Source organism: Musa acuminata, chromosome BXJ1-6 (genome assembly GCF_036884655.1).
Source record: "Musa acuminata AAA Group cultivar baxijiao chromosome BXJ1-6, Cavendish_Baxijiao_AAA, whole genome shotgun sequence".
NCBI classification, from domain to species: Eukaryota; Viridiplantae; Streptophyta; class Magnoliopsida; order Zingiberales; family Musaceae; genus Musa; species Musa acuminata.
In genome coordinates this window covers 8,761,571-8,773,758 of record NC_088332.1, presented here as the reverse complement: position 1 = coordinate 8,773,758, position 12,188 = coordinate 8,761,571, and the positions used below count along the sequence as shown (strand labels likewise).

The 12,188-nt window shown below is 41.5% G+C and overlaps 1 protein-coding gene and 1 pseudogene across 1 annotated transcript; one reads left to right on the top strand and one right to left on the bottom strand.

Annotated features, from left to right (window-relative positions):
• Positions 1–2,835: 2,835 nt before the first annotated feature.
• On the top strand, positions 2,836–4,033 carry LOC135675444 (transcription factor BEE 3-like). The gene is made up of 5 exons (XM_065185597.1): positions 2,836–3,279; positions 3,361–3,480; positions 3,564–3,629; positions 3,741–3,809; positions 3,881–4,033. The coding sequence occupies exons 1-5, from the start codon at positions 2,956–2,958 to the stop codon at positions 4,031–4,033; spliced, it is 732 nt and encodes a 243-aa protein (XP_065041669.1). The 5' UTR covers positions 2,836–2,955.
• A 3,540-nt stretch (positions 4,034–7,573) lies between these two features.
• Positions 7,574–10,459, bottom strand: LOC135675443 (uncharacterized; annotated as a pseudogene).
• Positions 10,460–12,188: the final 1,729 nt, after the last annotated feature.

The window sequence follows — 12,188 nt, the reverse complement described above, 5'->3', positions numbered from 1 at the left end:
GGAGATGCGGAGCCATTCGACTGGTCTTAGATCACAGTGTATTCTGGGAGAGGACGACACGGACACAGTCAGCTGAGGCCAGACTCCGTGAACCCAAGTGGATGGCAGAAAAGGAGAGAGACCATGTTATATGTCACTTTGGCATACCTTTCATATGGTTCGTTTGCTTCTTCGACTCAAATTCCCAGCACTGGTCCGGTCAATCCAAGCACAACGATGCAGCGGTGCTGCTTTTAAGTTTTCCTCACTTAGTGCGTCGTGTAGCCCAAACCTACGCTCGGAATTCGTCAAAACCTATATGATGACAGGAGCGATGGACGAGGATGACGACTGTGACGACGATACGAATACATCCCATGTTGTAAAGAGCATCATCGACATTACATGGTGGAGGGCACCACCAGTTTAAGCTCCAAGAACACAAGTGTTCTCGTTGAACGTGCAACGCCAACAAGAGAGAGAGTCGATCCTTGTTGCCGGTGCCTAAGGTAGGATCATTATTAACAATAGCACCGGAAGCCATCTTTTTATCCTCGGCTTAAAATAATCATCAGAAAGGCCTGTGACAGGTGGATCAACGTAGAACTTTTTGGCATTTCTTTAAGTGATCCTCACAGCCCTCGAGAGGAAGATTAATCTGCACAGCTTCTTTGGCGTGTTTCTTTTGAAGCTAAAGCAGTCAACCGTCAACAATCCAATTAGATGTCTGTAAGCCACATTAAACACGACTAAATAAAGCATGAAGCTTGCATGTGTATCGACCCTACATCTCTAACATTGCTTGGAGGCCGATGATATTTAATTGGAGATTAGACAGTAATCTGAGCTACTTTATTCTTTATGATGCTCGCCTTTTGACCGTCTATGAATTAAGACTGCAAGACATCGCAATTTGCGAAATAATTTAAGGGAGACGTTGGCGAGTAGAATCCTTAACCTTCATACTAACCGTGTTCTACGGTCACAGTGAGGTCATCAACTAAGCTTAACAGAGCCGGAATATAAGACCACAGTACCACCTGCTCAGCTTCTTATCATGTAGGAACGAACTCACAATAGCGAGTTCGATTACGATATTGTAGCAATACCAACCATCTTGAATCTAATATGGGCCACGAAGGAAGCTATTTGGGCAAATCGAGTCCTTGGATCCAGTGAGACGCCCGAAGTGCTTTGGCTCGTCGGCAGAGTTCATGAAGGAGAAATAAGCATCCAAGTGGACTGACTGACTGCATGCATGCCCATCAAAGGATAGGAGTCTTTGTCCGATACTTAGAAGCTGTCTTTCTTCATCACAGTACTACTACAGGATCACTATACGACGGTCTGAACGGGTTAGAGGAAATAGTTCAGTAACTATTTTACCAAACAGTTAATATGAAATATAAATTATAAATATAGATTTTGTAAGTTTTGAGTGATCATACGACCACAGGTTCAAGATAGTTTCTCATACTCAAAAGTCCTCACAAATACCCACATAATACTACTATGGAATAGGATGAACTAGTCTTAGACACTATCCTAAAGAATCATCTAACTATATATCACCCGGATAGCTCTTGAGTGTTGTGTTGGCTTATACTCTATACCACTCTGTGAAATTAGAAAATCTTCAAAATAATTACAAGGATGGCTTATTTATGGATAGTTTTACCTCTACGTAATGACTACATATAATCTACATTTACAAATTTGAAATGATCATAAAAGTCAATCAAAATGGGGCTATCAAGTCCACTATAAAACCTCTATATGTAAGTATGCCGAAATCGAAAGACATGTACATATACATATACACATATATTGCATCGAACATTTGATGAGAGTTCTAACAATTAGAAAGGGGGCACTAGTTGACCCCATGTTAGGTCGATTATCATTTACCTAAAAAATCTAAAGGAATCAATTCTAATAAACTTTTGTCTTCTCATTCTTGAAAATGTTCGATAGTAGTGCTGACCCGATCAAGCATATTATAACATTCTATACCCAAATGTCATTATATTACACCTTAGATACCTTAATATATTACGTCTTCCGGACCATATTAAGAGGTCCGACACGTGAATGGTATGCTCACTTGAAAATGCTTTCTATCTACTCTATTGCCCAGCTAGCAAGGGAGTTTGAACTCTACTTCCTTGGAAATGTATGCCTTCAGTCTTACGACAATACTTCTCAAACTTAGGCAGGGGTAGAAGAAATGCTCATATCTTTGGCAAACGCGAGGAGTCACTTAATAGGCCAAAGCAAAAGCGGTTACAATTAGTCATGACCCTGAGTTCATCGTGACAAAGGAGAAATGAATAACCTAAGTTATTTCACCCAACACCTGAGTTGACCCTTCTAAATATGATTATAACTAAAATTTTCCTATAAATAAAGAATAAGAATCTCTTAAAATATTTTCATCTAATAAAAATTTTATTTATAAAAAAAAATAAATCTAAGTATAGTCAGTTTGATCGAGATCACGATCATACATCGAAAAATATCATGATCTCATAAGAACATATTAAAGAGCTCACATGACGATGGAATACACATAAGTCATCATAGGATTTGATGTTTGGAAATCTCGGGTATGCTTCACTACATGGCAAGAACAGTGTCATCATCATCGTGAGCACTCCACAGTGCAAGCCTGCTGATGATGTTTCAGCACGTCTTATATACACTGACAAAAAAAGTCAGGGTATACTCTAAAAGAGAGGGACCCACGGAACCTGGTTCCGCCAGGTGTTCCTTCCTATGGAGCCCACAAGTGAACCGAGGACTATTAAGCAGCCCACTGATGCACCTGTCTCGTTTAGTGGACAGAGCAGAGTTCTTTCTTTCCCTCCACTTCCAATCTCTTGCGTCGCTCCTCTCTCACGTTTCCTTTTGCATTTTTGTATAGTAACGGGAGAGTGTGTCGAGAGATTAAATTGCCTAAACCCCTCCCACTCCTTCATGGAAATGGACCCGAGCTGGGAGCTTATGAGCCTCTTTGAAGAGCTAAATGGCTCTGTCATGGAGATCCCAGGAGTCGAAAAGAATTACTTGTTCCACCAGGCTGAGCTCTGCGTCCCTTTTCCGGATCACTTGTCTGGTTCGCTTTCCGTAGTATGCCAAACACCCATCCCGCAGCCGCAGGCCGTGGCATGTAGGGCAGGGCAGAGTCAGGGAGACAGGGACAGGAAAGACATCGAGGCGCCTGATGCCAGCAACGAACACTCTCCGGTGACTCCTCCTGAGACTCGCGTGACAGAGGTCAAGATGAAGAGGAACAAGAATGTATGCAGCGCTAAGGTTTTCGTTGTTATCTCATATTCTTCGTAGCCAGGTGCGAAAGGTTTTCATAACTTGACCTATCAGATCTCTGGAAACGAGAAGAGAGCGAGAGGCGATTCGAAGAAAGCGGAGAATCCAAAAGAGGTGGTTCATGTGAGGGCAAGAAGAGGGCAAGCCACTGACAGCCACAGCCTGGCCGAGCGGGTAATTGCATAAAACACGTTAATTTGCCAACATTTTCTCTGTGATGAACTTTACCTCTATATATGATTCACTAATGGCTTCAGGTCAGAAGAAAGAGGATCAACGAAAGAATGCATTGCTTACAAGGCCTCGTTCCTTGCTGTCATAAGGTAATAATAGCCCGAGAGAGCAAGCAAGCTTGGCTCCTGTGGTTTTGTTGCACACATTGCACCTATTTCTCTGGTAAAGTCAATCTGAGAAGATGCCATTGTAATTTATAGGCCATGGGCACGGCGAGGATGCTCGACGAGATAATTAACTATGTACAATCACTGCAGAACCAAGTTGAGGTAGATTCTGTCTCGCTCTCACATTCCTTATCATCGACAATCATTCTTATTTGTTCTTCTTCTTGATGAAGTTTCTTTCGATGAAACTTTCGGCTGCAAGCTCGTTCTATGGCTACTGCTTCGACATGGAGACTATTGCAACACCACAGGTGATGTATGCTTGCACTGAAGCTCTGAAGTGCATGTACAGTTCTCATGTAAGCTTTTGGATCTTACGACAATGAATGTTAACCAGTTCATATAATACCAGCAATAACTGAGCATGCTAACGGATGAACTTACGAACATTTTGCCATGTCTAATACTTTGAAGCATATAAGAACAATCCAATTGGCTTTTGTAGTGGCATGGCAGTAAGAAATGATTCTTTGATCGGTGTCAATGAAGGTCATGTCTAGTCGAGGTGAACTTGACATCCTCTAATGGTAGGCCGCATTTAGAGCTTATTTAATAGATAGATGCTTGTCAGTATGGCTCAGATAGGTCACTGTACAAGTAACTTAGATTGAAAGGTAAAAATCATCAGCCCTCCAATTTCTATCTATAAAACATGATAGATTAACTTCAGAGTCAACTCATTATGTGCTCTTAAAGGGATCTTTTTAGTCAGCTGCTCTTTCTACTTCTGGAAGTTGCACTCTGGTTGATATTAATGCTCTGAAGAAGAAGGTTATAAGCGTAACTTTCGTGTGTGTTTATATATATATATATATATATATATATATATATATATAAGATTATTGATATGTCTGCATCTACTTGTGGAGTTAATGATTGAAAGAATGTCGTCCTTTAATTTATCTTATTAATTTGCAGGCGGAGTAGGAGGCAGCGAGACTGGTGGGAGAGGGGGATGGCGAATGCAACAGCCTTCCAATATATATATATATATATATATATATATATATATATATATATAAAGTTTTCTTCCTTTTTAGTTTATATTGTATGTATGTATGTATCTACTTTGTGACTGACTGTGTTTTGATATATGATGATGGAGCTTTTGTTTGGCAAGTAATAAATCATTTTAATTTACTATATGTGACCAAACTATTCCACTTTTATTTTGCAAAATGCATTCGAAGTAGATAATAGAGGATTGTCGATACTTAAATGTAACAATAATAATAATATCATAAATCTTCATTATTTGAAATAAGTTCATTTTCACATACTTAAACTCTACCCACCAAAAAAAAAAAGATGTTCTAACTATACTCTCGAATCAGCAAAGGAGAACCCATGGTTCCATAATGAACGAAGTTTAAGGAGAACATGAAAGTTGCGAGTTACTGAGTTACCCCACTTGAAGAGAGAGAGAGAGAGAGAGAGAGAGAGATGGTTGGGGGGAGGGTGGCGGCCGCATGAGACCTGAACTTTGACGTGATGTCCAGCGGTGTACGACATGCATGTGCCTAAACATTATGGTGCAGATTGTCTACGTCAAAGCCTCACTCCATGCACGTTCTTATCTTGACTGCTTTGGGCACTTAACCCACTTGACTCGTGGCTTATCGTCACGGATAACGGACGGCGGCGCCACGTAGAGGAGGAGAGGGGTGTGTGGTCGACGGGAGCCTCCAGAGCAGGCAACGCCAACACCTTTGGCTTTCATACTCGAGAAGGGGCTGTGTTATTGACTTGTATCGTTGTCATATCCACGATCAACATGATCGATGAATGGCTCAAATTGCTGAGTCCAATCTTATATATATGCACATACCAAATCTTATATATAACAATCTTATATATATATATATATATATATATATATATATATATATATATTAAAAAATATTCTTTCTTTTACAATGTAATGTAATCCATTGATTTGGAAGCAGGTGAGCCGGCAGCATCAAAACAGCGAGGATGGCATAATTTTACGGCACTCATGTGCCTCTACTCAAAATCAATACCAAATTGCAGGCATGCATGCGGGGATAAGCTTCCAACTTTCATTTTCCTATCCAAAAATTCTTCATGGATTAATTTCACCACCGTTCCAACAACCATCCCATGGGGAAACGACAGATTAGCCGACGCCAGATATATTAGTTCCGACGAAACGGACAACTCGGACCGCGAATGATCGCCGACGAGGAGGCCTCGTTGATTGATAAACGTGTGAGGGTCCGTGTGCAGGATGGAGATAGATGCGTTGCACAAGTTGTTGCTGGCTTGGCTGGTGTTCTGTTGGCCTGCACAGAGGTTTTCCGTGGGCTGGTGCACCACTAGTACATCACCGTCCCCAAAATAATTCCTTCACCATTGTCTTGTGTTTATTTTTAACTTATCATGTACAGGGATACCAATCATCGGGAATGGAGTCGGATTCTATTCGGAAGGAAGATATTCATATAATTGTAACTATAATCAATTCCATGAATCCCATATTTAAGACCAATTTATCCAGACAACAAAGCACGTATGTCAAGTGATTGGTAAAACATCCAGAAGCAAAAAAAGTGTTGGGAGCAGTTACTATGGCCCTCGAATTCCCAAGTGTTATTATAAGAGAATCAGGAGAGATGTTGGCCAAGCATTTTTTTTTTTTCCATTCACTGGAGAGTTCATGGAGAACAACAATACTTGCATCGACGTTTCCTAAGTGCAACTTTTCCTTCACAATGGACCAGCTAAAGCAGTTAGAAGGTTGCTTGAGATAACAAAGAAGAGGAGTGATGACAGAGTAAGTTTGTACAAGAACAACCCACCCGCTGCCTGTAACACTCGACAAATTTGAGTCAAAACACCAAATGAATAAATCTGTTGCTTCTTTTGTTCGTTCCAGATTCTCTGCAAACAGGTGCCAGTTTCAATTAAAACCATAAATATTAAAGCCTCAATCTAGAACATATCTAATAATGTCAAGTATTTCAGTTATACTTTCTTGAATGGCTAAAATAGCAGTGGGCAAAAGCTGCTGTGATGCTTGTTTCCTAGTTTTCGTCCCAGGAGAACCAGCTCTTTCGGAGCAGGATAAACTGCCCTAAACCTCTCTGTGGCCTGCAAAAGATCTATGTTTCAGGAAAGCCAGTTTTAAACTTGAGGCTGGATGATATGCAGTTTTTTGCATGGAAACATATAAACAACGTTGACCAGAGCTGTAGGAGCAGGAAATGTCATCCGCATAAGCAAATCAAATACAGCAGGCAGTACTAGATTGGGACTTTGGCCTGAGAGAATTTTATAAACAAAATGCAAAAAGGAAGTATGAATCAAGCCAGTGATTTAAAAAGGCATCCGGGCGACCCCGACCCATCTCTTGGTGATGGAAGGCAACACTGCTTCGCTGGCCCGGCTCATGTCTACTCCTGCTGCTGCCTCCGCTGCCAACACACACGTCTAACGCTTCCTTTGCCACAGATAGACAAGTCCGAAGGTCTAGCTTTTGTGCGCAATTCCCTCCGCCGCTACTACTTCCATGTACAACTCCTTCCATCACCAAGAGATAGGACCACAGCTTCCTCCACCACCAACGAACACATTTGAAGCTACCTCCGCCCACAATGCCACCATTCGCAACTTTCGTCACCATCACTACCACCGTCCGAAGCTTTCTCCATGGTTGTTGGCACCGTCCGCAACTTCCTCCACCGCCATTGTCATCGTTCGAAAGTTTCTCCATCACGATCGCCCTCTCCTTCCCCATATTCCGGTAACTCTTTTCTCCTCCTCCAACAAATGTTAATGGTGGATTAAATACTATTAATAGTAGATTATTAATCTTTAATTGATATTAAAATTACTATTAAGCATTAACTAATGTTACCATATACTAGTCCCTATTTAGCACTGTTAATCTCTATTTATTTAGAACTGTTATTAGAGTTTTAGGATTAATGGAAAGTATACAAAGCAATTCAGAAGATTCATCAAAAAATTTAAGAAAGAATCCTATTTGATTCTGATGATGATTGAATTTGATATAAGGCTTTATTGTTTTGAATCTTTTGACATTTTTGTTATTAGAAGATGGATAATGTAACTTGATACTTTAGATCTTTTCAATTTAATGTCATATTTTTATTTATATAATCATATTTATCAATTATACTATATTTATTTTATATTTTAATATTTTAAAGCACCTCACTTCGCTCAAGCGAGCACCTAGAGTCTTGGGCATTTTGGGACTTTGGCGCCTCTTAATGGCTAGTGCTTTCCAAAACACTAAATCAAGCAATTAAACAACAGATTTATCAATATGTCAACTTGGTCGTAAGACAGACCTTTCAATCAATTGCAAATCAGGTCTCTAGATTGTGGGTTCCCTTGTGGTTTTCCACAAACTACAGGTAATAGGTAGTGTGCCCATAAGTACATTCCAACAACTCGATCTCCCAGAGATGCCTATCAAAGAAGAAACTTCTCAGTTTAATGACACTATTACATTGCCACCTTGCATCTTTGGGTCAACCATGCAATTCAGAAGATAGCACATTACCTGTGCAATAACCCAAACAATATGTGGGAGATTCTCTTGTCCTTGATATCGAGGGTTATCCCTTAATTTGGACAAAAGGCTTAATAGTGCATCAGGCTTCCATCTAGGCTAATGCCAGAACGACAAATATTGCAACCTATAGTTGTTGTCATATGTAATTATGTTAGTGAAAATTAAAACTTGTTGGCCATAAGATGACCAGTCTCAAGAAGCACTCAGAGCACCTTTGTAAAAAACATGAAATATTCATTTTCTGTACAAATTTGAGAATTAAAGTAAGTGTAAAAAAACATGAAGCACTCAGAGCACCAGTGTGATTAATTTTGCAAGCCAACATGTTTCTCTATGATGCCACCAGAATTACTTTACCAGCAGGGAAAAAAGGGAAATAATATACTTGAACATTACCTGATTACTTGATGGAATCTGTTGAACAGATTTTTTTTAGCCCTTGGTGGCTGACTGTTGATTTGCCAGGTCAGCAATAATGTTATCCAGGCACCATAGAACAAAAATGGCCAAAGCTTCAGGAGATTTCAAGGCAATCCAATCAACCGAAGTCTTATAAACAGATACAGATATATGGCACAAGGGAATCTGTTCCAGATTAATGAACACCAGTTAGATTTTCAGTGGTTGGTTATGAAAATATGCCATAGCATGCACAATGAGATAAAAAATCTTGAAACATATCGACAGAGACAATTGGCATATGTGATGCAAGTAATATAATGCAGCTTATACCCTAGCATTATCTTAGAATGAGCCATGATATTGCTTGCTGCAGATGTAGAAAACTTCATGATTTACACAGGGTCAACTGTTCAAAACTGCAGGTGGGAAATTTCTCATTGAAGTCAACTGCCATAGAGCATACTGTGGCAAACAAACAAGTACCACATGTCAAACAAGAAAACAACAAGTTCACCAAAAATCATTTTAAACCCTATCAGTGATGATCTTTAATGATTTTAAGATGCTTAAATAGTATGTTCCTTTCATTCAATTGTTTATTGCATTTACCATATTATGTAGCATATTTTGGAAACTTTAATAAAAAATAGAATAATTGTGTAATATCCATAATTTTCCTTTTATCAGATATAGTTTTCTTTCGAGAGCAATGGACCCAACATTATAAAGTTATATGAATGAAACAGTAGACACGACATAGCGAATATGTTTTCAAAACTATTCAAATAATAGCCACAAGGTCGCCACCATTGCAGAAAAAAAAAACATCAAGCAAGAAAAATTGATGACCCATAAAATATATGGAAGATAGGTAAAATATTGAACATTTTCAAGAAATACATACTCAAATTGATCCTTGAATTTGTCATGGATTAAATCCTGCTTGTTCGTGCAAACAACAATAAATTTGGTCGTCATTGCCAAAAATGATAGCTGTCCAAATTAATTACTTAGAATGTATGTTATCTAATACAAGAATCGATTTCCATGATGGCCAATCAATCATAAATCTTGATTCACGGAAGGAAAAGATAAAATTAGTATCAGAAATTGGCAACAGAATTGTTTTGAACCAGAGAGAAATTCGTCAAAAGGGGCAGAACAAACTCACATCAGCGATCTTAGCAGCAGGGGATTCCTTGAACATCTTAACCCAGGGGAACTGTGGTGCACTGACAGAGGCAAAGGAGCGTGCGAAGAAATCCGCAAATCGCATGAGTTGAATATCCTGTTGTGATTCGTACGAAGCCTGAAAACATTTTGGTATTAGGTTATAGACATGTATCTCTCTGTTTATAACGAATCTTTCGACCACAAGAACCAAGCAGATCCGAGCTCTCACCGAGCTATCGGCAAGAAATGTAGCAAGATCGGCCGCATCGATCTTCGCGGCGGCCTCAGGTACCGTGACCTTGGGCTTCTTAGGCTTCTTCTGCTACTCCTCCTTCGGCGCCCCCTACCCCGTTCTCCTTGGGTCCGCGCGCGGCCTCCAAGCCGTCATTGTCGTCCTCATCATCCGACGCGGCCGGGGCGGGCCTCGATCCGCAATGGCGCTGCGCCGCTCGTGGGCCTTCTGCTCGAGGGAGTCGAAGCCGTTTTGATCAGGACCGGGGGGCGGCTTATGCCTGCGCTGGTGCTTGTTGTAGGTGACCTTCTGCCAGCCGTGATCGGGGTCGGGTGAGGGCGGTGCGCCGTCGAGGGAGGAGAGATCGAGGGTCTCTTCCATGGCGTCTCAAGGGGGGAGGGAAGGGGAGAGGAAAAGCCAGGCGAAATCGTTTCTTTATATAGACAGAATTGAGCAGAGAGAGAGAGAAGCGAAAGGATAGGCCCCCCACTTCGGCCGGGTTGATCCAACAATACCAGGTGGGGCCTCCAACAGAAAGCAGCGGGGCGATGTTATGTCATCTTAGACCGCTCTTTCTTGTTGTGTCTTTCCATTAATTTTCTTTTCCTTTTTATTTCTCTTCATGTTACATTATGTCATCGAAATAATCAATACGAGCTTATCATCTCATGTGACGTATATATGTTGGGTAATTGGAAATTCTCCAAATATGGCATTCATTCCAAGAAATCCTCAATTTTGCACATGTTAGTCAACTCAAATGTCTAAGTCAACAATGTTCGAGAAAATGACCGTCGTCGTGAGTATTGACCATTGCATGAAGTATTCCTCGATTCCGCTTGAATAGTCTTGATCGAACACCATCTTCGACCCCACCACCACCACCAACGGTCGGAAATGGCTTCACCGTTTATAGCGAATCCCCACCACATTACAGGTCCCAGCTCGGTGGCGTGGGCCGAAGACCGCGCAACGCCGTCCCTGCAAGACTTGCCCGACCAGCCATCCGTTTCCCCTTCCGTCGGCCTACTTACGCGGCATCTCTATCCCCCTACTTCCATGCTCGTCGATCCCTCGCCCTCCTCGCCTTGCCATCGACCATGCCTCCGCCGCGTGAAGCATTGGACGAGGCAAGAAATGGTTCGCGCACCGCGCGGCTGAAGGTATACAAGAAGTCTCGTCTGGTGTGTAAGCCATCGTCGTCGTCGTCCTTCCCACTCTTGGCGGCTGCCGCCGCAACGCAGCGGAGACATCCCGTGATCAAGCACGCTCGCGCCCCGAAGATGACACGTACCGGCCGCTCCAGCTTCACGGAGCTCGTACAAAATCTCACCGGGCGTCCCTGCACCGATGAGTCCCGCAGTTCAAGGTTGTGCACTCGCCACGATGATCGGTACATCGGGAAGAAGCGTGGGGACAAGTCTTTCTCGTTTCATACGACGGCGCTGGCTGGGCCGCTGCTTTGAGCCGACGATGCCATGTAATTCGACGAAGCTAGCAGGAATCCAAGGATCAAGCAGCTGCTTGGAGCCCTGTAACTCAGCAGCTTCCCTCGTCATCTCCCATGTTCCAAGTCACTTTGTTATTTCTGTAATCCCAGGGAAAGGTACGTAAGGGCTCTACAGAATAGTAGCGTGATTTGTGCTCTTCCATTGCCATGCCTAAATCCGGATCGATGAGGAACAGTAGAAATGACTTACAAAGCATGCAAAATTAAATCGAGACAAGAGTTTTAAAGATGACCTGAATTATATAAAGCATCGATGTAGGACATGTCATTAAAGATTACTGTTCTCTGCTAATTAATGCCGGTATACTAATAATACACCACTATAATTCATCTAATGTAAGTTAATAAACAAACACTCAACTCTTCGGGACTTCCGCTGCTGTAAAACGAGGAGAATGGATACTCCAACGTTATGAAACTAAACACTCACTCGTGGGCTAAAGTCCACTAAAGTTATAAAACACGAATGAAAAATTATAATTGTGGCTGTAGTATTCGATTATGAAGCAGCTAATTACATATCTCCACTCACTCTAGACCTTTAAAAGTGACATTTGGGTCTTCACGGTTTCAAAATTGCTATAAATTAGTCCGCCGCTT

What these genes read in the sequence shown, in the direction of transcription:
- LOC135675444 (XM_065185597.1), top strand. Translation starts at nt 2,956, where the DNA reads ATGGAAATGGACCCGAGCTGGGAGCTTATGAGCCTCTTTGAAGAGCTA. An exon ending in TCGTTCCTTGCTGTCATAAG is followed by an intron (nt 3,630 to 3,740) that starts GTAATAATAGCC and finishes TGTAATTTATAG; the next exon opens with GCCATGGGCACGGCGAGGAT. An exon ending in CACTGCAGAACCAAGTTGAG is followed by an intron (nt 3,810 to 3,880) that starts GTAGATTCTGTC and finishes TTCTTGATGAAG; the next exon opens with TTTCTTTCGATGAAACTTTC.